Source organism: Eptatretus burgeri, chromosome 10 (assembly GCF_056783735.1).
Source record: "Eptatretus burgeri isolate ZD-2024b chromosome 10, Ebu_testis_v1, whole genome shotgun sequence".
Classification (NCBI taxonomy): domain Eukaryota; kingdom Metazoa; phylum Chordata; class Myxini; order Myxiniformes; family Myxinidae; genus Eptatretus; species Eptatretus burgeri.
Window position 1 is genome coordinate 9,564,182 of NC_140970.1, and position 25,485 is coordinate 9,589,666.

Here is a 25,485-nt window from a genome sequence, read left to right on the forward strand (position 1 = left end):
GAGTCTTTGGGCCTCTCACTCAATCACCGCAGGTTGGTCGGTGGTCTTTCTGTCTTCTACCGACTCCTCTCCAGCCTTGCCCCCCCTGCTCTCTCTGTGATTTGTCCCCACCACATTTCCACAGGGCGCTCAAGGTCCGCCAACAACCCCCTTCTGGTAAAACTACCAAAATCACGAATCACTGCTCATCTTCACTCTTTCATTCCTCTTTTTTCCCGCCTTTGGAATAAACTTCCTCACTCTATTCTTTCCCATTCTTCCCTCCAGGCTTTCAAAACAGCTGTTCACCACCACCTCTTATCTTCCCCCATCCAAATCCTCGATCTTTTCTACCCCCGATAATCCACCCAAGCCCACTTCCTTCAATTCTCCTGCTTTCCTTCCTGAAAGTCCCTTTAATGTCCATCTTCCCCTCGCCATGTTCCCCGTCCCATCCCCATCCCTCTCCCTTCCACAGTTCACCTGTGTCTGTTCCCCAATGTTTTGTCCCTTCCACTCCCGCCCCTCTTGTCTCATGCCTCCTTGCTGTGAGTTGTGTGTTAGCTCTCATACGAGCCTCGACCAAGGTATACAAAAAAAAAAAAAAAAAAAAAAAAAAAAAAAAAAACATCTCGTTGCAGGTGAACTGAAACTGTACACTGTATATAAGGCATTGACCATGCAGAGGGGAGGTTTATATCTTGTACGTAATGTGTTAAGAATTGGAATGATCACAAGGTAAGTAAGGCACAGGTTGGCAGGATGGCCTCGAGGTACGCACGTTCACCTGTAAGCTGTCTAGCCTGTGTTTGAATCCCGACTCGGCTTTAAACTGTCATCTCGTGGTTTCACAGGCAGGGTGATCCCATGGTGTCCTTCCTGAAGAGTCGGCGAGCTATCACCGACACCCTGAACAAATTCCAAATTCCTGCCCAAACTCTCCTGCTGGTAAGGCAATGGCAAACCAGGCACGGTGCAACCTTTGCCAAGAAACTGCTTGGGCAGCACCGACGCTCTGTAACCGTAACAGAGCGGTATGGTCCATCAGAATGAGAGAATCGAGGCACTGGTGAAGGCCATTTGGAATTTGGTCCATCGTGCCTGTTCTATATCGACATTTCAGCATTTTATCATCTGCTGCGAGTAATCCGTGGAGGATTGAGATTTTCTCTTTCTACACGCTACCAGTTACAAGTTGAGTGGTAAGTCGGTTAAGACTTTCAGTGTGGTGTGAAAAAATCGATAGCACAGTTACCGTTTTGTGGTTAATTTTTTTTTTTTACACCGGTATACTTCCGAAATACCACCCACCTTTGTCTCTCAATGAAGGCTTTTAAAAAAAACAAAAACTTTTCCATGTCTCCTGATTTTTTATTTCTACTCTTAATAACATCCCGCTATCTCTATCTGTCGAATTTTATTTCCTTCTGTGTTCTCAAATCAAACTGTCGGTCCCTCCTGCCGCGTGGCAATGTCACAATTGAGCTCCGACGTCACAGATGCGCAGCCAATGAATGACGCAGAAGGGCGGGAGGCAAGAAGTGCAACATGTGTTTTTACTCCGCCTCCTAAAATTGTTGACCAATCGCAGCGCGGTTCCGAAGATGACGGCACGCCCCCCGTTTTTTTCTTCCCATGCGCGGTCTGCAGCGCACTGCCCTGCCCGCACATCCCTCTCTTTCCCTCTCCCTCTTTCTTTCCTCTTTTCTCTAATCCCTTCCCAGCTTCTCCCATCCTCGAGGGATAAGTCGTGAGGAAGCGGTTCGGCTCCTCTGGATCCCTGTTTTGTTGCGCACTACAAAACCAAAGGCAAAACTTTTTTTTTGTCTTGAGACCACTCAGGAATATAATTTACACAAAGTTAATATTTGGTAACATTTCCCGTTGCAAGGTTTTTTTTTTTGAGGTTTTTTTTTTTTTTTAATCTTACAGCTTCTTGCACGTTCTTTTCTCGCCTGGCTCCCAAGGCTGCGGACGTCAAATGGAGGTTCTCCTTCTCATTTCCTTGACACTGGGTTGTGCGCAAGCCCTACGAGACGAGCAGTCAGGGATACGTACCTTCAGAACCCACGGTAAGTGGAACTCCGTCGGCCGGTCGGAGGATCCTTGCACTCACGAAGCGGTTGTGACTGCATACACAACCGCACGTGGGCACCACTCGTTCGGTCATTGCAACGGCACCACTTGCATGTGCCACGCTTTGTCGGTACTGGACACCATGTCCGGAATGGTTGAAGACCCCGGGTCGGTATGTTTGAGTGCGTCACAATTCCGTGTGAGGTGGAGTTTTGAGATCGTTTGTGGGTTGTTGTTATTAATTTATGAACTTGACAATGTCAGAAGACCCTGACCTTGATCCAGTCATCTCTTCCTGTCCAACAAGGTTGCTAGTTTACTGCTGTGATTCTGTCATGTTGATATTTCATTGCCCCATAATTGTGCTCTTCCCCCCCCCCCACCCCCCAACACCATAACCCCTATTCTCTGATTTATCTGGATGTTGGTGACCTAACCTGTCCCTATCCCACAGCCGCCCCATCGCCGCGAGCCCGTGTCTCGGACTTCACGATCACACGTCCACTACGCACGGACAGGTACGGCCACCTCATGTCCACGACGCTCTCAGCCTCACCCCGACAACGAAGCCGCCGCCAGGCCCCCAGCCCGACCCCCAGAGACATGATCTTCTTCAACGTCACGCTGTTCGGCCATGAGCTTCACCTCAGGCTGCAGCCCAATACCCACCTGGTGGCACCCAGGGCAGTGGCGGAGTGGCAGGAGGACTCGGAGGGTGCTTGGCACAGAGAACCGCTGCCCTCGGGTTGTGTGTACACCGGCAGCGTGTCTGGTCACCCCGAAGCCGCTGTGGCACTGAGCAACTGTGACGGCCTGGTAGGTCTCCCATACGCGGTATAAACCCTGATCGACTGTCATGGTGGCTGTTATTGTGGATCGTTGCAGTGCATTCGCTTCATACATATGTGACCACGTTCCTAACCTTGCGTGCTCCGTCTAGGCCGGGATCATTCGCACCCCAGAGGACGATTTCCTCATCGAGCCGGCAGAACTGGGACGAGTCGAGGATGAAGTTGGAGGCGGCCGTCTGCACTTCGTGTACCGCCGATTGTCTGCACTGACCAATGGAACACAGGACGTGGCACACGGTGAGTGGATGACAACAAGAGGAATTTAAGGATCGCAGAGGGGGAAGGATAGCCGAGAGCGCACCTTCCCCACTCCCTCTTCCCAACGCATGTCCTCAGCTTCGCAAAATACCCACGGCAAGGTCCACGTAACACCTCGTTCACCTCGCTTTGTTCCACATGCAAACCCTCATCTCAAACTTGCAATGATCGGTTCAAGAAGCGTCGATGTTGCAAACGCCTCAAAGAAGAGGCAAAGATCAAATTTGTTTATAGTGATAGTCAGACATAGTTCACGTGAAAACAGTTTTGCAAATGTGACCTGAAGAAATTGACACAACACAGGGATGAGTGCCACCACTGTTTATCTTCGACCGACGACTGGGCACAGGACGATATGCCGGGTCATGTAAAACCCCATGTATCAGAAAAATAATACATTGGTTCGTCGAGAGAAATTTAGAACGTTACACTGACTTTGCCATTAACAGAATAAAAGTACCACAGAGGACAAACAAATTAAAGAACATTAAATAATGAAAATAATCGAAGACAAGTCTGGAGACTGCGATGGTTCACGAGCAATGTATACAGTTCGCCTTTTTTATTTTTTGACCTTCGAGGGGACGCCACGGGCCAACTGGCGGGACTCAGGAATAAAGTAAATGATGAAAGTTGTAGTACTCGAAGAGCACTACTTGCTTTCCAACTTTCATTCGAAACAGTTGAAAACCCTCGGAGCTTGATGCCCAATTTATTGATTTTTTTTGACATTTTCTAAGTTCATGACCTTGTGACCTTGACCTTGAGACGAAAATGAAAAAATCGAGCTCCGTGGGGCTATGCAGGTGCCATTGGGCTAACCAAATACCGAAACCCCTGCCAGATTCGACAAACCTCCTCGGAGAAGATGTAACTTGAAAGCGGCTACCCCCTAAAAACACGTTTTTTTTGGGCGTGGCTCCGCCCATAATGGGGGCAGCACGCCCATTCTCCGGAAAATTCGCGTGGCACACGCGTGGAAAAAGCAAAGCGTGGCACATGCTGTTCACCACCACCTCTTATCTTCCCCCATCCAAATCCTCGATCTTTTCTACCCCCGATAATCCACCCAAGCCCACTTCCTTCAATTCTCCTGCTTTCCTTCCTGAAAGTCCCTGTAATGTCCATCTTCTCTTCGCCATGTTCCCCGTCCCATCCCCATCCCTCTCCCTTCCACAGTTCACCTAATGTGTCTGTTCCCCAATGTTTTGTCCCTTCCACTCCCGCCCCTCTTGTCTCATGCCTCCTTGCTGAGTTGTGTGTTAGCTCTCATACGAGCCTCGACCAAGGTATACAAAAAAAAAAAAACACAACTAGATCATGATACAAACCTCGCACCCTAATTTTATCAAGATCGGATCAAAACCCACGGAGCTATGCTTGGGACAGACAGACAGACAGACAGACAGACACCCATAACGAATATAGTCGTCACTTGCTCGTGAACCAACTGGCATCAAATTACATGGCACAAATCAACACCAAGAAAGATCAACTTCTTTCGCAGCCCCAATTATTCCCACCTTGTTGTAGGGTTGGTCAGGGAGCATTTATGGCTCCAGTCTTTCACTAACCCGCTGACCAGGCCTCTGTGTTTAACTGGCAGGAATTTGTAATTTGGTCGGGGTGCCGGCGATGACTCGCCTCATGAAAGACACCGTGAGATCCTTAATAACCACCAGTGCCCTCAATGCTGGCAGACGCGTCCTCCGGCATTACGTACTTCCGATGGACGTTGCACACGTTGTTGCATTACCCGACATGTTAAACTCCAGGGTGACAGTTCATAGCTTGGTGGAGATTCAAACCCAGGCAGGACAGCTCAAAGTCGAGTTCACACACCTCCACGCTATTCTGCCAACCCTAATAATCGAAGGGAACATAATCAATTTACAGCTATTCAAACAGCAAGAATATTAATCAGCTTGGTGGCATAATGGTTAAAGCATCTGCCTCAGGTTTAGTACGTCGGCGGTTTGAACCCTGCTTGAGTCGTACCAAAGAATTTAAAAATGGTACGTGCCGCTTCCTGCTTGATGCTCAGCATTTAATAGGTGCAGAGCATGGACAAACAACCATAAGTTGGAAAAACTCGTTCAGGGTTTGATGGGCCTAATGGCCTCCACCTGTATTAAAGTTCCTTGTAAGGGAACTCGTATTACTGTAATATTATCGCGAGTAAGCCGGCCAAATGATGACACAAACGATTCACTCGGCTCGGCCAAAACAACGCGTGTAATTCGTAACAATATGGCGTCCAGACCACTTGCTGCGGAAATGTGTTCTCTTCTCGTGAGAAAAATAGCACGAACATTTCTGCAACACTTTTCAATATGCCATCATTAAACAAAGTTTCCGTTCAATAAAATTGCAAATTGTGTCGGAGGTATCAGAAAACACTTGACACCTGTAAGTTATACAGAGGCAGCACAACCATGGAAACGATCACGATCAGCTGTTCTCCACTTCTGTAAACAATTGCAAGGTGTGACGCAGCCCCTTATACAGTGGGGAGAACAAGTATTTGATACACTGCCGATTTTGCAGGTTTTCCCACTTACAAAGCACGTAGAGGTCTGTAATTTTCTATCATCGGTACACTTCAACTGTGAAAGACAGAATCTAAAACAAAAATCCTGAAAATCACATTGTATGATTTTTAAATAATTAATTTGCATTTTATTGCATGAAATTTGTATTTGATACATCAGAAAAACAGAACTTAATATTTAAGTACAGAAACCTTTGTTTGCAATTACAGAGATCAGACGTTTCCTGTAGTTCTTAACCAGGTTTGCACAGATTTCAGCAGGGATTTTGGCCCACTCCTCCATACAGATCTTCTCCAGATCCTTCAGGTTCTGGGGCTGTTGCTGGGCAACACAGACTTTCAGCTCCCTCTAAAGATTTTCTATTGGGTTCAGGTCTGGAGACTGGCTAGGCCACTCCAGGACCTTGAGATGCTTCTTACGGAGCCACTCCTTAGTTGCCCTGGCTGTGTGTTTTTGGTCGTTGTCATGCTGGAAGACCCAACCACGCCCCATCTTCAATGCTCTTGTTTAGCGAAGGAGGTTCTTGGCCAAGATCTCACGATACATGGCCCCATCCATCCTCAATATGGTGCAGTCGTCCTGTCCCCTTTGCAGAAAAGCATCCCCAAAGAATGATGTTTCCACCTCCATGCTTCACGGTTGGGATGGTGTTCTTGGGGTTGTACTCATCCTTCTTCTTCCTCCAAACACGGCGAGTGGAGTTTAAACCAAAAAGCTCTATTTTGGTCTCATCAGACCACATGACCTTCTCCCATTCCTCCTCTGGATCATCCAGATGGTCAATGGCAAACTTCAGACGGGCCTGGACATGCGCTGGCTTGAGCAGAGGGACCTTGCGTGCGCTGCAGGATTTTAATCCATGACGGCGTAGTGTGTTACTTATGGTTTTCTTTGATACTGTGGTCCCAGCTCTCTTCAGGTCATTGACCAGGTCCTGCCATGAAGTTCTGGGCTGATCCCTCACCTTTCTCATGATAATTGAGGCTCCACAAGGTGAGATCTTACATGGAGCCCCAGACCAAGGGAGATTGACTGTTATCTTGAACTTCTTCCATTTTCTAATAATTGCGCCAACAGTTGTTGCCTTCTCACCAAGCTGCTTGCCTATTGTCCTGCAGCCCATCCCAGCCTTGTGCAAGTCTACAATTTTGTCCCTGATGTCCTTAGACAGCTCTCTGGTCTTGCCCATTGTGGAGAGGTTGGAGTCTGATTGATTGAGTGTGGACAGCTGTCTTTTATGCAGATAACGAGTTTGAACAGGTGCAGTTAATACAGGTAATGAGTAGAGAATGGGAGGGCTTCTTAAAGACAAAAATAACAGGTCTGTGAGAGCTGGAATTCTTACTGGTTGGTAGGTGATCAAATACTTATTTCATGCAATAAAATGCAAATTAATTATTTAAAAATCATACAATGTGATTTTCAGGATTTTTGTTTTCGATTCCATCTTTCACAGTTGAAGTGTACCGATGATAAAAATTACAGACCTCTCCGTGCTTTGTAAGTGGGAAAACCTGCAAAATCGGCAGTGTATCAAATACTTGTTCTCTCCACTGTATGTGGCGATGAAACAGAAATCGTAAGTTAAGCTGTTATCACAGCAACGACCTCTGAGAATTCTCTCCTTTTAGACGTTATTGTTCCAACCACCATTCAATGTCCACAGGGTATATCATCACGCATTACTAACAATGCCAACCCAAGTCCCCAGTCTTCACCTCTGCACAAATTACAGTAGTTTCCGATTTACCTTTACTCAATACCATTGCTACCAAAAATAATGTGTTTGAGTTATATCCGTAGCAACTCGTGGGTTTAAAGGAGAGTTGAAAGTCTCCGAGTTAATCCGCCGCGGCAGGTGATTCGCGTTCTGTGGACGTCCGGATGTTGAACGGGACCTGTGACTAGCAAGGACTATAGGAGTACTGTATTGTCTAATTCTTCCTCGTATTTCAAATCCTCGCTTGATTCCATCGGTGTGACATCTTCAACACCAGCCCCGAAAACACCATCAGTCCTGGAGTGTCTTTCCCCTGCTGCATCTGAAGTGGCTGGCTCTCTTTCACTGTGGGCCACAGTTCTACTGAGGACATCGACTGTTGACACCAGCTCCTCTGAATGAACAGTTCCATGTCGTGGTATTTCAAACTCCTGGTCACTTTCTCGTGGCTGAATAACATACACATTTCTTCTGGATCGGGACACTGGATAACTTCATATGGGCCTGGGCTCCACACATCCTGAATCTTATGTCTTCCCTTCATAGCCAGTTCAAACGCATCTCTAGGTCTCCTGTCTCTAATGATCAGGTAACCAATCCTCCACATTGCTCTTATCTGTGTCTTCGTTGTTCAGACTGTGAAGGTTGTCAACTGGAAGTCGAAGGTCTCACGTGAAGAGCAAATACTAAGGTGAATAACCAGTGCAAGGGTCTGGAGTGCAGTTGTCGACATGGACAAGCTCGGGCAAATGCTCATTCTGGGGCCTGTTTTATCCAGGTACCGTGTAAAGTAGGGTGTGAAGCGTGTAGTTGAATCACTTACACTGCCCGTTTCCCTGTGCGTGGTAAGGGGTTCTGGTTTATTTACCCCATAAATGCGACAGTTCTCGAACAACTTCTCCATATATTCCTGCCTTGGTCGCTGTGCAGATGCAGTCGTACACCAAACCACACAAGCCATTCGTTTCCAAATATTTCTGCCACTGTTTTGACTTTCTGGTTCTTCGCTGGTATGGCCTACATGTACATCATAAAGATGTCCATCATCACTAAGACATTCTCATTCCATTTGCATCCAGCTTCTAAGACAATTAAGTCGATACTAAGCATCTCAAGTGGCTTTCTCGGGACCATTGACCCATGGGAGGTTGAGCTTTCTTCCTGGCAGGGGGACTGGAATGGGAGTGGGCTTCGATGGCTTTCACCATTGCTGGCCAATAGTTTCGAGCATGGGAAATTTTCTTCGTCCTTTCTGCCCCTTGCTGACGTGCACTGTCATGTACATTCTGCAAGGTCTGTTTCTAAAAAGACTGGGTTAGTAGTAGTTGTTGTGGTAGTTTGACCTCATTATCATATTTGATAACTCTCTTACACAAAAGATGATTGACCTCCACAATCAAAGCTTTCTCCCTTTTGGCTCACACTATTGTTGTCAAACGGTCTGAGGGTGTCACCTGTCTCAAAACCATCGCTGTCTGTTTACCCATTGAAGGAGGTGGCGGAGAAGATAAGCATGACGTTAACCAATATATTTGACATGTCTTAGGACTCAAGGACAGATACCAGATGATTGGAGAGTATCAGATGTAACACCATTTTTGAAAAAAGGATAAAAAGAGTAATTGGGGAACTATAGACCAGCGAGTTTAACTTCAGTAGTAGGGAAGATGTTGGAGATGTTATTTATGGATAAGATGGGCAAACACTTAAATATATTTAAATTAATTAAAGACATTCAGCATCAATTTACAAAAGGGAGTTCTTGTTTAACAAGTTTATTGAAGTTTTACGAAGCAGTTTCTGATTGGGTAGTTCAGGGAAACGCTGGCTGTTTAGCCGAAGTTTGAATTCTGCCCCAGATATAAACTGTCATCCCGGTGTTTCACAGGCAGGGTGATTTATCAATATGTGTGTCATCCCTCGGATGGACGTTAAACGGGAATCCCATCTGCCGGTATTAGTTGGCGGACGTTAAAGATCCCATGGTGTCCTTCACGAAGAGTTGTTGAGCTATCGCCGGCATCCTGACCAAATTCCAAACTTACAGAGGACATTGCATCAGCGGCACAACCGTACCCACAGCCAATGATGTTACCTCACAGCCTTGTGCTGCATACAAAAGAAGAAGGGAAGTGCTATGGATGTCGTGTTTCTAGACTTTCAGAAGGCATTGAAAAAGGTTCTTCATAGAAGGGTGTAATTTAAGGTTAGGGTTTGCGGAGTGGCTGCTCGTTAGGTAACTATTAAATACTGGCTTAGTGATAGGAAGCAAAGAGTGGCTGTGAGGTTGTAAGTAGTGGGGTGCCTCAGGAATCAGTTATAGCACCACAATTCATAATAATACAATGGTCTCCCTGGAAACGTAGTGGCAGCAGAAGCTGTGGATAGGTCTAAATTTGAGTTACGTAGGAACTTAGAAGCATCGCAGTACGAGGGGTGCATCAATATTCACAGGAATATTAGGTTGGTGAGGTATAGCGGTGATCGATTACCTGTGTCGTGATTGTTATGTCTTTGAGAAAAGTGAATGTGCTATCTTTGTTTGTTCATTCCTCACTCTACAAACATGTTTGTTTCCCTTTCATGCCCCATCACCCACCCCCCACCCCCCCAATTTTTTTTTTTAAATATTAAACACATGCATCATTATAACACTAGTGCACTGGTTCGAACATGTGACGCATGCGCTGGCTGGTTCTTTTTGGCTTGAGAAGGCTTGGAGATCACAAGCGAAACGTCACCTGAGGCTGATCCTGCTCCTATCTGTTTCTACCCAAATTGGAGAGTGGAATCTAGTTTTCGTTTTTGGATGGCTGTGCCTTTCTTTTTAATCCAATGAATAATCTCAACCGCCTTAACCTAAGGTCATTAAAAAATAAATCAACAAATAAATACATATATATATATATATATATATATATATATATATATATATATATATATATATATATATATATATATATATATATATATATATATATATATATATATATATATATATATATATATATATATATAGAACATCCAATCAAAAAGTAAGGCCAATAGATCAAGCTCACTGGGAAGTGGGTGAAACGTCGCCTGAGACCGGATCTTCGCTTGCTTGTTTATTACTAGATTAGCAGAGTATATCTAGTTACTTTTTGAAGCCTGGTGTTGGCTTAGTGGTTGGGATGGTGGCTTGGGATCCCAGGGTCCTGAGTTCAAGCCCCATTGGCTGCTGAATTAACACCAGGGGGTTGACTCAGCCTGTCATCCTTCTTAGGTCGGCGAAATGAGTGCCAGTGTACTGGTCCCGGTGTATGCCCCGGTTAGAATAGGTGTACCATATCCCTGTGTGTCGTAAGAGGTGACCAGGGTTGGCGTCAGGAAGGGCATCCGGCCATAAAACATTGCCTCAAGAAAAAGCCAAACCCATGCACAGCAGGGAAAAATGGCTGTAAAAACGGTCATTTTTATATTTTTATCGAGTTACTTTTTGGTTGGATGCGCCTTTGTTTCTTAAAAAAAAAACATTATGACGGTCACCACATCGGATAACTCCAGAGGGGTTCGGCGAGTCATGAAGCAACCATGACATCCAGTCGTCCCTGGAACTTCTTGCTGGCTCCCACATCTAGAGCCATGTTACTGTACAGGCGAATTTCTCAGTATGAGCGGATATCCTGCCTGCAGTCACGTGACAGATCTTTTTAAATGGCTAAGTGGTATCAAGTCATGTGACTGCACTCTTATATGCGGGCCAATCTCCAGATCAATCGTATTACCTCAGCCACCAAATGCCACCGTTGTCATGTGAGCAGGATGAATGAGGAGAGAAGTTTGGTTTCATACATCTATCTATAATTCCAGCAATCTCTGTCTGTCTCTCTGTCTGTCTCTCTGTCTGTCTCTCTGTCTGTCTCTCTGTCTGTCTCTCTGTTTTTGTCTGCGACCGCCGGTCCGATCTGATTGAAACTTGCCTGGAATATTGCCGGGGCCCCGCAGATGTGCCTTCGAGGTTTGATGTCAATCGGACGAGCGGTTCCCAAGTTACGGCCATTTATCTGTCAACCAATGACAAGACACGGTGCTATGACATCACGAATGACATCACAATTAATGTTTATTTATTTATATTATTTTTTTGCACGATTGACGGTCCGATCTGATTGAAACCTACCAGGAATATTGCTAGGGACCCGCGGATGTGCCTTTTCAAGGTTTGATATTAATCGGATAAGCGGTTCCCATGTTACGGCCATTTATCTGTCGACCAATGACAAGACACGGTGCTATGATGTCACGAATGATGTCACAATTAATGTTTATTTATTTGTTTTTATTATTATTATTATTATTTTTTGCACGATTGACAGTCCAATCTGATTGAAACTTGCCAGGAATATTGCTGGGGACCCGCGGATGTGCCTTTTCGAGGTTTGATATTAATCGGACGAGCGCTTCCCAAGTTATGGCCATTTATCTGTCGACCAATATCTGCGACAGAGGGGGGGATGAGAGCGGAGGAGGGAGAGAGGAAGGGCAAGACTAGGGGGCAAGAGAGGGGGGGCGAGAGAGGGGGGGGCGAGAGAGGGCTGCATATACTGGCACTCACCTACGGGCACGCACCTACGGGCCCGCACTAGTGTATTCAAATCATCAAAGCACATGGATACAAGTCAAGTCATCATTTCCCATTACTCAATACTCGTGCACTCGTGACCTTTGGGTATGTGCACAATCAACTTAACACTTTAATATATGGGACCACAGACATAAGAGAAAGAAAAAGAAAGGGTTGTAGTGAATGAGACAGACCCCTTCAAACCTCGGCGATGACTCGGAGAAGCTGGCGCAGCTTCGTTGGATATCAGCGACAGCCTGCGGCTCGTGAATCCTGTGCACACTAAGTGGTTTCATGCAGCTCAGCTTGTCACAAATTTCAGGGAGATGATGGCAGACGCAACGGGGCAAGCCTATGGTGACAGGCATAGACAACTCCTCCAGCAGTGAGTGAGCCAGCGAAATGATGACTATCCAGCCAAGACTCTGACCCAAGACAAGACAACAATGATGCCAAAGTGCAGCTTGACTCAACTCGACTCAACTCTTCTCCCTGATGATTAAGTGAGACCGACGATGTCCAGAACCCACAACTAAGACAAAGACAAGACGCATAAAGTTCGTGCTCACTAGCCTTTTATTCTCCTTCGTCCATGGTATTAACCCCACCTGTTTTTTTTTTCCTTCTTGATCTGCAAATCTGAATTTCACCGCAATCGGATTGGGGGATCCCTCCAAGGCACATGGGTACTCTCACCTGATGCGATTGGCCATGCGTGGTGACTTCCGTCGACCTCTCCCATGGATTGGTCCTGCTTTTATTGGGCGTGTATCATTTATGTTCCGAAACCCTCTCCCGTCGTGGTTCGGTGGCCATCGGCCGGTTTAGACCAATTCAGAGAGAAAAACAGCGGGTGAAGGAGGTTACCATATGTGAGTCAGGCAGTTCAAACTGATTCAAGAGGAAAGTGAGAAAATAAGATAAGAAGTTGGCAGGATGTGATTATCCAGTTCAAGAATAAAGTGAGAGAGAAGAAAATGAGAGGTTATATAATGAAAAGAAAACTGTGAATGGGGAAAAGACTAATACATACATCTATCTATATATTACTAAAACTCTCATCTTGTATATATGTATGTATGTATGTATGTATGTTCCCGAAATACAGCCAAAACGGTACACGATAGCGCAAAAATTTTAGGGCCACCTTACTCACCATTCTCCTGTGGTGTGCAGTATCAAGTTTCGTTCAAATCGAGAAACGAAAAAAAATATTTAAAAAAATCAACTCCCGATTCAGTGAAGTACTCTTTGGGAGAATTTGATCAATGGAAACAACCTCAGCGGTATAGTTCGCTGGAGTTATGTTTTTTAAAAATTATTTGAAATGATTTTTTTTATCAACGGCTGTCACAACGGGAACCCAACGGGTTCACGGGTCGTCTAGTATCTAATAAATCCATAACACAAATATATCCACATGTATTAAAATATTCTCATCGAAACAGGAACTTGGAAATAACTAGCATTATACTATAGATAATGCTAGCATTACCATAGATAATGCTAGATAATAACGAGCATTATATGTAGGCCCACAAGCAGATGCCTGGCGTTGGCTTAATGGTTAGGGTGGTGGGCTTTGGATTCAAGGGTCCTGAGTTCAAATCCTGTTGAGCTGTTGAATTAATACCAGGTTGGGTTAACTCGGCAGGTCATCTTTCCGAGGTCGGCAAAATGAGTGCCAGCGTGTTGGTATACTGTGTCGGAGTGGCGACCCGTCCAGGATTGTGCCCAATAGTCAAGGAGACTGCTTAAGCAGCACCAAAGCTCTGAACAGAGTGCAGTCCCAATCTCCTCCTCTCCACAAGTAGATGAGATACCCAGTTTACCATCCATCTGAGGGACAGCACAATTTGTGATTCAACACCCTGCCTGCAAAATATCAATCCAACAGTTTATAGTTGGCCAGAATTAAACCCAGACTTGATAGATCAAAGGTAAGTGGCTCAGTGTGCTCCCTCTGTACCATCCTGCAAAATCTGAAGTGGGAAAGACATGCTCCAGACAGCAAAAACTGTTTAAAATATAGGGGCCTACAGGTGTATTTTTTTTCATGTTCAAATGCCTCCATTGGTATGGAACAGTGAAAAAAAAAAAAACTGATGTGTCTGTCTCTCTCTCTCTCTCTCTCTCTCTCTCTCTCTCTCTCTCTCTCTCTCTCTCTCTCTCTCTCTCTCTCTTTTTCTCTCTTTCTCTCTCTCTCTCTCTCTCTCTCTCTCTGTCTCTCTGTCTCTCTGTCTCTCTGTCTCTCTGTCTCTCTGTCTCTCTGTCTCTCTGTCTCTCTGTCTCTCTGTCTCTCTGTCTCTCTGTCTCTCTGTCTCTCTAAAGATTTGCATCAAATAAAGAGATGGATTTGACCTTTTCTTTCTTAAGAATTTTGGACCCCTAACATCCTGCAACTGTGTTCAGGCAGAACCAAGCTTTCTGTTCTCATGAGTATGGCAAAACATCAGAGCAGACATCAAGTAGTTGTACTTATTTGCTGGATTGTTGGAATACAGCCATATATTGACAAAGTTTATCCCATCATGAACAAATTGTCACACAAAGCTGTCCTTCGTACTTCATTAGTTTACAGTATTACTGGCCGTGCCTACCTTATCACTTCACTGACAGCTTTAATAACGAGACAGCATGTTGCACTTCAAAAACATATTACATGTCTATCTGTGAATCTCAATTAGAATGTAAGATGAAGTAAAACGCACAAAAAAAAGGATCTTTTATCACAAGTTGTTGTTGCTGGTGTCATTGTCCACCAAGTCATATATATGGTTGTTGTTGTAAGTTGTTTGTGAGCTGCTTCCATACCATTGTGAATGCTCCTTTAATGCTCCAGGTCATGCTTCTTCCTCTTCCCTCTTGGAAAGAATGGCCTTTAAAACAGGAATCTTGATGATTAAATGGACACAAGTTTCTGTCCAAGTAAATTGATTATTAGCTACACACATATTAACAGTAGCTATTTTGGGAATCGTTTTTTTTTCTTTCTTTTCAGTGACTTTCCAAAATGACTACCACAGTCATTTGGGTCAATGGTCAAGTGCACATGATGTTCAAGATCAAAAAAAGATGGTTAGGCTCGAAAAAGTACCGTAATTTAGCAGCTAGTTTGCCAGCATTTTACTACAAAATATACCAGAAGTTCACACATGGAGTTGTGTTTTGCAGGCCCACCAGGCAGCAACAAAACATTTCAAAATGAGAAGGGTACTCGGTAGAGAGCATACCTCCGCCACTCAGTAGAGTGCAATGGCTGCCTGACCCAGTAGAACATATTGGGCCCAATATTTTATTGAAATATCGTGCTATATATCGTTTTTGGCCTGATCTCTCAATGGCAAAGAATCACTTAAAAAAATTAAATAACTCTCGTATCTGGATCCGGATTTGGATCTTCACCAAAATCGAATCATTTTGTCCGAACCCATCTACAACTTTTTGAGATCTCTCAATGGTGAAGAATCGCTCAAAAAATTCTTGTCGTCGGATCCGGATCTTCACCAAAATCTAATCGGTTCGCCCTCGTCACACACCCAACCTGCTCACCAAATTCCATCCGTATCCGTCCACAACATTCTGAGATACCCTGCACACAAACAAACCAACAGACAACCAGACAAGCAAAGAAACAGACAGAAAGGGGTGAAAACATAACCCCCTTCCACCTTTTGGAGGCGAAGGTAAAACCCACATATTGCCAAACAGCCTCGAGCAAACCTGCACGCCCTTTCCCTAAGCTTTCGTTTTTCAATCCTGTATAATTCCCTTGGACTTCAAAATATTTAGTACACCTTTTTCTCAGAGTGGTTCCATTCTGCTGCAATAGAATGTTCCATCAATTTGGTTCAGGACTTCCAAAATACCCTCCTTGTCAAAATCAATGGACCCGTGGACCTTTCCAGGAGATGCGTTTTTTGTAACTGAAGGTGAATAAAAAAAAAATTCAGATCAGGAGAAAAAGAGCAAATGATGTAACAACTTAAATCTACAATCCATTGCAGGTGCCTGCCTCCCCAGCTCTTGAGGCATGACCAGGAGCATTGTCCAGAAGGAGGAGAACTTTCACAGCTTTCTACACTGTCATCTTTCTTTGATCACTTTCCTCAACTTGTGCAGGAGTCTCTATTGGTGCAGCAATGTTACAGAAAATGCACCAGCAACACACCATTTAGCATCGCAGAAAATGTTGATCTTGATCTTTCAAATTCACTGCAATACTTGAACTTCAATGGAGGTGAAGAGGCAACATTCTTCCATTGTAAAGATTTGCTTTTGAATTTTGGGTCAAATTGATGTCTCCACATTTCTTCTTTGGTCTTCTTCTTTTTCTTTCATCTGCAGCACAATGCTGCGGGGTAGCATCATTGGCTGAGGGTGCGGCTGTGATACCGATGCAATGCCCTCAGTAGGTTAGGGCAGGAATTTGGAATTTGTTCAGGGTGCCAGCGATAACTTGCCTTCTGTTCATGAGGCACACTATGGGATCTTTAACATCTACCAACTAATGCTGGCAGATGGGCCATGCAGTTCAAGGCACACACGTTGCTGAATCACCACACCTATGAAACACCGGATGGCAGTTTATAGCTGTATTGAGATTTGAACTCGGGCTAGACAGCTTAGAGGCCAGTGTGCATTCCTCTCGGCCAGCGTTTCTCAACCTTTGATGGCCCATGGCCCCCCTACCGAGTCGCTTAACATTCGTGGTCCCCTGCCCTTCAATAAAAGATGCAGATTTCGTTTTATGAAATTTATTTACTCAGTCTTAAAAGATAAATCAAAGTAAACATTTTTCTAAGCAATAGAATCAATGAGACACTTGCTGTTGGGCTTGTCTGACGAGGCCTCTTATGTCCGGCTCCGTCTTGGACACGGCAAGTCGAATATCGTTCCCAACGTCAAGACGGTTTATGGACTTCGTTTTAATGGTCGCAAGGTCAGAAAATCCAGATTCGCAAAGATATGTTGTGGCGAATTGAATGAGCATTACGGATGCCTTCTTGCTGAGTAGTGGATATGCATCCTGAACAAACAACCAGAAGGTGGAGTGGTCTTCTTTGTTGCTGAAGACCAGCTTCATTGCTTTTGAAACCTTCAACTCTGCCAGCTCCTCTGCTTCGTCTTCAGTTGGTTCAATTTTGGCGTTAAACGGGTCTCTTTGTGCCACGGAACATCCAACGGTGCATCGTCGAAATACGATTTGAACTCAGTGGAGAGATTGTCGAGATGTCTAGGGATGCAATCTTTGATGCTGATGGGAAGCTCAATCCTCTGCGTCTACAGGTGCTCGTCCAAGAAAGGAAACGAGGCAGTGTACACGGCCTTGATTCGTGCCTGCCAGACTTCCATTCTAGCAGACAGTCTGGCAAGCTTGTCTTGGACATCACTGACTGTCACATCACGGCCTTGATTCGTGCCTGCCAGACTTCCATTCTAGCAGACAGTCCGGCAAGCTTGTCCTGAACGTCACTGACTGTCACATCACGGCCTTGCAAGGACTGGTTCATTTCGTTGAGTCGGCCGAATATATCGGCCAGGTAGGCGAGCATCATGACGAACTCTTCATTGTCGAAGTGGACATGGAGGTTGTTTTCGTTGTCTCGCAGGAAGATTTCCACCTCAACCCAGAGTTCATACAGCCGAGAGAAGCATTTCCCCCTCGATAGCCAACGGACTTTGGTGTGGAACAGAAGTCCAACATGTTCCGCTCCCATTTCGTTGGCCAGGAGTTGGAAGAGCTGATGATTTTTGGCCTTCGCACGAATGAAATTGATCACTGACCGCGACGTCCATGACTTCCAGCAAACGAGGCGGAAGAGTCTTTGACGCAAGAGCGTATCGGTGTAGCGAACAGTGGGAGGACGTCACATGGGGCCATTCATTCTTCACAAGCGTGACAAACCCTCCTCTGACGCCGACCATCGCTGGGGCACCATCAGTACAAATGTGCTTGAAATTCTGCCAACCGAGTCCATTAGCTTCAAAAAAAGAGTCCACAATAGCTTTGATATCTGCTGCTGTCGTTGGGGTTGGTTGGGTATTGCAGAACAAGAACTCTTCCTTCATCTTTCCCTTTCTCTCTCTCGTAGCGAGTGAAGGCGATCAACTGGCTCTCCAGGGCGGTGTCGGTAGACTAGTCTAATTGAAGGCTCGCCTGGAGCATGCTTTGTTTGATTTCGGAGCAAACTTGACGGCACACATCAGCGGCCATGTCGTCAATCTGTCGTCGGATCGTGTCATTAGAGAGCGAAACTCGCTGGATCTTCTTTTTTGCCTCTGGTCTGATCATCAATTCCACCATTTTCTCTGTACATGGCTTGATAAGGTCCTCTGCAATAGTGTGCGGTTGCTTGCACTTCGCGATTCGGTATGCCACTTCATAGCTGGATTGAAGAGCAGGTTTTTGTTCTGGCCAGAATCCAAATTTGGGAAGTGTCACTTCACGGTCATATCGTGATCGTTTCGCAGACAGAGCGTCGATATTATCTTCCTTCCTTCCGGGATGCATCTTGTCGCGATGGTTTGAAAGTTTGGAAGAACGTAGTGACGCATTTGACATCACGACTGAGCAGTGCAGACATTGCGCGCAGGCCACGCCATCTCGACTGACATTCGTGAATCCAAACTTGACATAGCTGTCATTCCATTTTCGAACCTTCGACATCTGAGAAAAAAAATTGAAAAAAAACAAAATTCTAACGTTTTTGTAAACATTGGTTTACTATGAATGCTCTGTGGGCTCCGCCTTCTCTTTTAAAATCGTGGTTAAACTCATCTATCCTTTTTACTTTGACACAATGACCGGAGACTCGTCACCTTAATTGTACATTACAAGCTTCTGCATTCTGAATCACAGTTTTTCGGCGTCCGCTCATGGCCCCCCGGTCGAAGGCCGATGGCCCCCTTGAGGGGCCACGGGCCTCCGGTTGAGAAACGCTGCTCTCGGCCATCCTGCCAGTCCTCTTCTTTGGTGACCAAATGTGTGAGGGAATCGTCATGATCATCCTGGTTCTCGCTCCCCAAAGTGACAGAAAAGACTGCCAGCTCCCTGCTCGAGTATACATATGCGTGGCATCCCTGGGACATAATTTTGTTGAAGTAAAGACTTTAATGGAGGATGGGTGCTTTCAACCAAATTAATATTTCTACAACTATAACAGCACTTGGGAGAACATATACCTGCACCAGGATGAGCAGTTAACGATTTGTATCCCAATAATAAGCAGAATCTCCATCTAGATCTTAACAAAAATCAAATTGGCTTGTTCATGTCACCTCACCAACTCATCCACCGAGTTTTGTCATTCGTCCACAACTTATTGAGATATCATGTGATACATAGTTTTTGGTACCATCTCCCTGTGGTGAAGAATCACTTTAAAAATTCTAATTTCTGGAACCTGATCTGCACCAAAATCAAATGAATTCATCCTTGGCACACAGCCAACCTGTCCACCAAATTTCATCCGAATCAGTTTGTCACTTTTTGAGATATCCTGGTGACAGACAAATAGACAGGTGTGAAAACATAACCTCCATCCACCTTTGGTGGCAGAGGTAACAAGGTACATGTCATATTATTGACTGTCATTCATCATAAGGTTCGCCCACCAAGTCGAATATATTTCTCATTAACTATATATATATATATACATACATACATACATACATACATACATACATACATACATACATACATACATACATACATATCATTCACATTGTTTAAGCATATGAACCGTACTTCCCCATTGTCTTGGGTCGCTCACCTGCATTTGATTTTTTCATTTATTTATTTATTTTCATTTACTGATGCTTTCCGACGGTTCTGTGTTTTTTGTTTTTTTTTCCTGATGTATCGGTTTCGACGTCCATCGGCACACAGAATTACCGTGCTTCCCCATTGTCTCGGGTCGCTCACCTGCATTTTTTTTCTTTTTCTTTTCTTCATTTATTTATATTTTCATTTATTAATGTTTTCCAAAGATTCAGTGAATCTTTCTGTTGTACAGGTGTCTGTTCATCGACCCACAAAATTTCAGCTTTCTATGACACCTGGAAGGGACCGATCTTTAATGTCAGTCAGTAAGTGAATGACTCAGTGGTTAGAAAGAGTTTTATATAAAACTAGCAAATACAAGCTGACAGGTCAATCGAGTGTAGGGGTGGGGGGGAGATAGAGGATGGAGAAAGGGGAGTTAAGGGGGTTGTGGGGAGAGTGACACCTCACCAAACGTTGCTATTCACTGCGGGAGGGAGGGTGTGTTTTACACACACACACACACACACACACACACACACACACACACACACACACACACACACACACACACACACACACACACACACACACACACACACACACACACACACACACACACACTGTGGGAAGAGAGTGCTGTATTTTATAAGGAGGGGTGAGTGAGGAGGGGACAGAGCGAGATAAAAGGGTGGGGGGGAGGAGGAAAAAAAAAAGACAGGTGAGGGGTTGAGGTGGGGTTAGTAAAGAGAATGAAATGTTAGGTTAGTAAAGAGACACACCTCATGTCAGAACAGCTGTACACACAACGACACAACAGAGTTTGTAAAGTAATCCGGAGGCACATCTGAAAAAAAACTTTGATATTCCAGTTCCAGAAAATTTGTGGGAAAATGAACGAAAAGCAATTACTGAAAATATTGAAGTAACGCTCACAAATGACCTTATGATCCCATCCGGCGTGAACATCGAAAACAAAGCATTGTGACCAGATATCATACTTGGGTACAAAAAAAAGAGAAGGCTTTGCTAATCGAGGTGCTACTACCAGTGATTTTACACTAATAATGCAGAAATCAAGAAAACGACCAAATACCAAGACCTTAAACATGAAGTGAAAATATCCTGGAAGCTGAAGAATGCTAAAGTTATACCATTGATGATGAAGAACCTCACGCGAATGATGACGAAGAACCTCACAGATATTAAAAAAAATAGCACCACAAAGCAGGCGTAACCACTCAGCCCCTTGATGCAAACCAATTTCAAGATGGTGGCCATATTGAAAATCGCAGCGTGCCCATTTTCGAAAGGAACCTTCCTCTACTCAACCCCAACACACCCAGCAAAAATGGATTCAATCGGACAAGGCGTTCTCGAAATTGACGGAAACCAATTTCAAGATGGCTGCCGAGGCGGCCACAGTGAAAATCGCAGCATGCCCATTTTGGAAAGGAACCTTCCTCTACTCAACCCCATTATACCTCGCCAGAATAAAATCAATGTGTGAAGCCGTTCTCAAGTTATTATCCGGAAACCAAATTCAAGATTGCTGCTCTCGCCGCCATAATGGATATCGGATTGCGCTGAATATCGAAAGGAACCTTCCTCTAAACATCCCCATTATATCACACAAAAATGAAATCAATCTCTCAAGCCGTTCTCAAGTTATTGTCCGGAAACCAAATTCAAGATGGCTGCCCTAGCCGCCATATTGGATATCGCATCGCACTGATTATCGAAAGGAACCTTCCTCTACCCAGCCCCAACACACACACTGCAAAAATGGATTTAATCGGACAAGGCATTCTCGAAATCGACGGAAACCAAAAGTTGACGGACGCCCGGACGCCCGCCGGACAACGCCTGTGACGACAATATCCCTTTTTCAGCCCAATTCGGGCTGAGGGGTAAAAACCATCCCTGGGAATATCACTACAAACTATAGTTGGAAGCTGTCCCGGGCTCAGTGACTATCTTGAAGAGAGCCCTCGGCAGAAAACTTTGAGAACAGAAAACTTCACAGCTTGGTCCATGAATCGTGACCCTTTACCGAAATGAAGGTGGATACTTTGAGCCCGCCCTTGGAGGACTCCATTCCATACTCTGAAACACACACACACACACACACACACACACACACACACACACACACACACACACACACACACACACACACACACACACACACACACACACTTCCATTATAGTAATCACTGAAAACATTGAAGTACTGCTCACATTAATACCGGTGATTTTGGACCTGGACCACCAATACAGAAATTAAGAAGATGACCAAATACCAAGATCTCAAGCATAAAGTGAAAAGATCCTGGAAGCTGAAGAATGTCAAAGTTGTACCAGTGATGATGAAGAACCTCACGGAATGATGATGAAGAACCTCACGGGAATGATGACAAAGAACTTCACAAAGATATTAAAATTCTATCCCTGGGAATATCACTACACATGAACTGCAGTTTTAAGCCGTCCCGGGCTCAGTAACGATCCTGCAGAGAGCCTTCGGCAGAAAACTTTGAGAACAGAAAACTTCACAGCTTGGTCCATGAATCGTGACCCCTTACTTAAATGAAGGTGGATACTTTAAGCCCACCCTGGGAGGACTCTAATCCACATTCTGAAACCCACATATGTAGATACCAATCAAGGGCACACGCACACACACGCGTTATGGTAATACAGTTTATATACATACATAAAATACATAAACACAAAGATATACCTTTAAACCGAGTTCTTTGAAAGAGGAATTCAAGTGGGAAATTAGCAAAATTCAATAAAAACAATACATCAAGGCTCAGAACACAAAATGTCGATCTATGCTCTCCGCCTTCACATCCAGATCATGACAAACACGTGATCGGATCGACCTTATTGTTTTTATATATGTGTCGATGTCGAAGTGAGGGGTGGATTATATTAGGAGATTACACAAAAGGTAAACAAAGCGATATCTTGTAAAAAAAAAAAAAAATTGCATCTCCCGAGACACCAACCGCACGGTATCGCAGGACCCAACACAGGTGGAAACGTACATTTCTCGAGGTTCCTTTGAGGGCATGGATACTTTACCGAAATGAATAACCAAGCAGCTTGGAGAGCACTCACCAAATGGCTGAAGCAATCAAGCAAGCACTTCAATGAAACGGTTGTTAAGAAACGGCTTGTTTGGCACGCGATTAGTCACACGTCAAACATACACCTCCCGGAGATGCCCAAAATGTCAAGCGACAAACACTGACGTCTCCGGATATTGAAAGCATTGCAATGTACCCAGTGATTTGTAGCTATGATGAACAGGCATTCGATAATATGGGTTAGGAAAGTGAAAGAACAACTTTATCATTAAGAAATCATTCTGGCCTGTTCCAAGTCAAGGCATGGTTGAGCAGGCCAGAAAACATGGCAACTTCAGACCTCGGCGAGGTTACCCAGGAAACACCTTACAACCCAGAGAGCAATGTGGCTGAGGATGCATGTGATAAAGGATATAATTAATGCCATTATCTTCAAAAAGGGTGTTTTAATTAACCCAAACACCCAATTTTCACTCTTGCACTTCCTTGGAGTTTTCTTAGTATGCATGCAAAGTTTCAGAGTGCTAGGTATTATACTTTTGGAGTTAAGGAGGACACACACACACACACACACACACACACACACACACACACACACACACACACACACACACACACACACACACACACACACACACACACACACACACACACACACACACACACACACACACACACACACACACACACCCTTTTATTAGTATATATATATATATATATATATATATATATATATATATATATATATATATATATATATTGTTGCGGGGTCGGGTGAGAAGACCACTAGGTGGAGGCACCCCACCTGTTGACCAAAGCTACATCGATTCCCACCAGACTCCCCGGAATTGTAGGCCATCGCTCACGGATAATTCCGTGACGCGGCGGGTCGCTTAACCGACCATGGACGCCATTAACTCAACCGCGTGACCTAGGGTCCTCCTGTCTAGAATCAGGTTACCTAATTAACCACGCGGTTTAACCACCAATGAACCACGCCCTTGGTACTCCTTGTCCGAACAGGATCACTCTACCAACTACGGATCACCTTTCCGGATCAGATGCAGCTGAGCGGCACTGCCAAGGACGTACCGGCTAGAAGGAACGGATTGTTGGGAATAAAGACCCGGCTAAACTTAGATCCGAATCATGCTGGACCAATGGAGGAAAAGACAAAGGCGAGCTGGGAACATTTCTACAATTATTATTTATTTACAATAAGCGAGGAAAAGCATGTGGCACAACAAAAGGTTTATTGGGGATGTAATGCAGGGAAAGATGAGAGAGGTGTGGGGTGCGACAGTTATTCAAGCAACTTACAAAAGCAGACACAGTGCAGACTTGACGTGAGATTAATAAAAGCAATAACAATTACAACAATGAAGATCTTATACAGGCTTATCTCACGGACAGGCGCCAACACACTCAGACACACTCAGACAAAATAAACCCAATGAAAGGTTAAGGACTTTTGCAGCCAGGGAGGGAGGGAGTTGAGGTCACAGTTTTTAGTACCTGAGCGTTTCGGGGGGAGGGATGCTCCGTGGTGCGGCACCCGACAAAAGCTGTGCAGTTCGGTCCACAGCCGCACGTGTGGTCATCGTGTCTGCAGCAGGAGCTTGAGTGGAGGAGAGCGGAGTCCAAAATGGCGAGAGTTGAGCAGTAGACAGGACCAGGTAAGAGGCTTGGCCGAAGTCGTTTCGGCGGGGACCAGTACAGTAGGTGGGCCGTCGAGGCGAGACGTAGGCAGAGCCAAGTCGCAGGAACACTTTCACAACAACTCCTTTAATTCTCCACTTTCCAACCGACTTCTCACGCCTTCGACCTTCTTTCAACCAACTCCCACCGACTTCTTCCTTTCAATCAACAACAACCGACTTCTTCCTTTCGATCTCCAACAACCAACTTCACCCCCACTCTGAGGATTGCTCCGTACTTTATAGATCACGGAGCTCGGGGAGGAGCCATGGCGAAACCGACGTCATCGTCCGATCCGAGCATCCCGATTGGACCGGGACTTCATGTGGTCCGCCTTTCTGGGCGGGGTTTCGGCCAGACGCTAGTTTGGCCCGCCCACGCCGCGCGTGTCTGGGTTTGGGAAGGTGGATGCTGATGCGGCTTCCATAGCGAACGTCGGGAATTTGCCTCAGAAAACGAGACTCCGGATACAGCGGGTAGACGGTGGTATGCTGTGGCCAGCGAAACGAGGGTAGCAAGTGAGATGAATTTACCTCAGAAAAAGGAGGGAATAAAATAAAAGGGGGAAAATGATTTATTAATCCTAACTATAGCCCATCGCAACGCACTTCCTTGTCTTCCCACTAAACACAAGGAAGGGATCTAACTACACGTATATCAATGGATTAACTGACTCAGGACAACTATCTGTTGTATGCATATGGTTCCGAGAACCGTAACAATATGTATGTATATGGTGACAGAATTGTTTGTCGTCAACGGTTGTCTGGAAGAGGCCATTGTCTCCAAACCTGTATAGTGATCATTTTGAACAATAGTCATTTCCATTATTGTAAACTATAAAGGGAGAACTACCCATCATTATTGCATACATATCTGTAT

The 25,485-nt window shown here is 44.9% G+C and overlaps 1 protein-coding gene across 1 annotated transcript in view; it reads left to right on the forward strand.

Annotated features, from left to right (window-relative positions):
• Window positions 1-1,618: 1,618 nt before the first annotated feature.
• LOC147017932 (A disintegrin and metalloproteinase with thrombospondin motifs 3-like) overlaps window positions 1,619-25,485 on the forward strand; it is a 279,852-nt gene continuing 255,985 nt past the window's right edge. Inside the window, exons 1-4 of the mRNA XM_085899925.1 lie at window positions 1,619-1,788; window positions 1,912-2,051; window positions 2,510-2,871; window positions 2,996-3,143. Of these exons, the coding sequence (XP_085756051.1) occupies window positions 1,961-2,051; window positions 2,510-2,871; window positions 2,996-3,143 (601 nt within the window). The 5' untranslated portion in view covers window positions 1,619-1,788; window positions 1,912-1,960. The remainder of the gene's footprint in view (window positions 1,789-1,911; window positions 2,052-2,509; window positions 2,872-2,995; window positions 3,144-25,485) is intronic.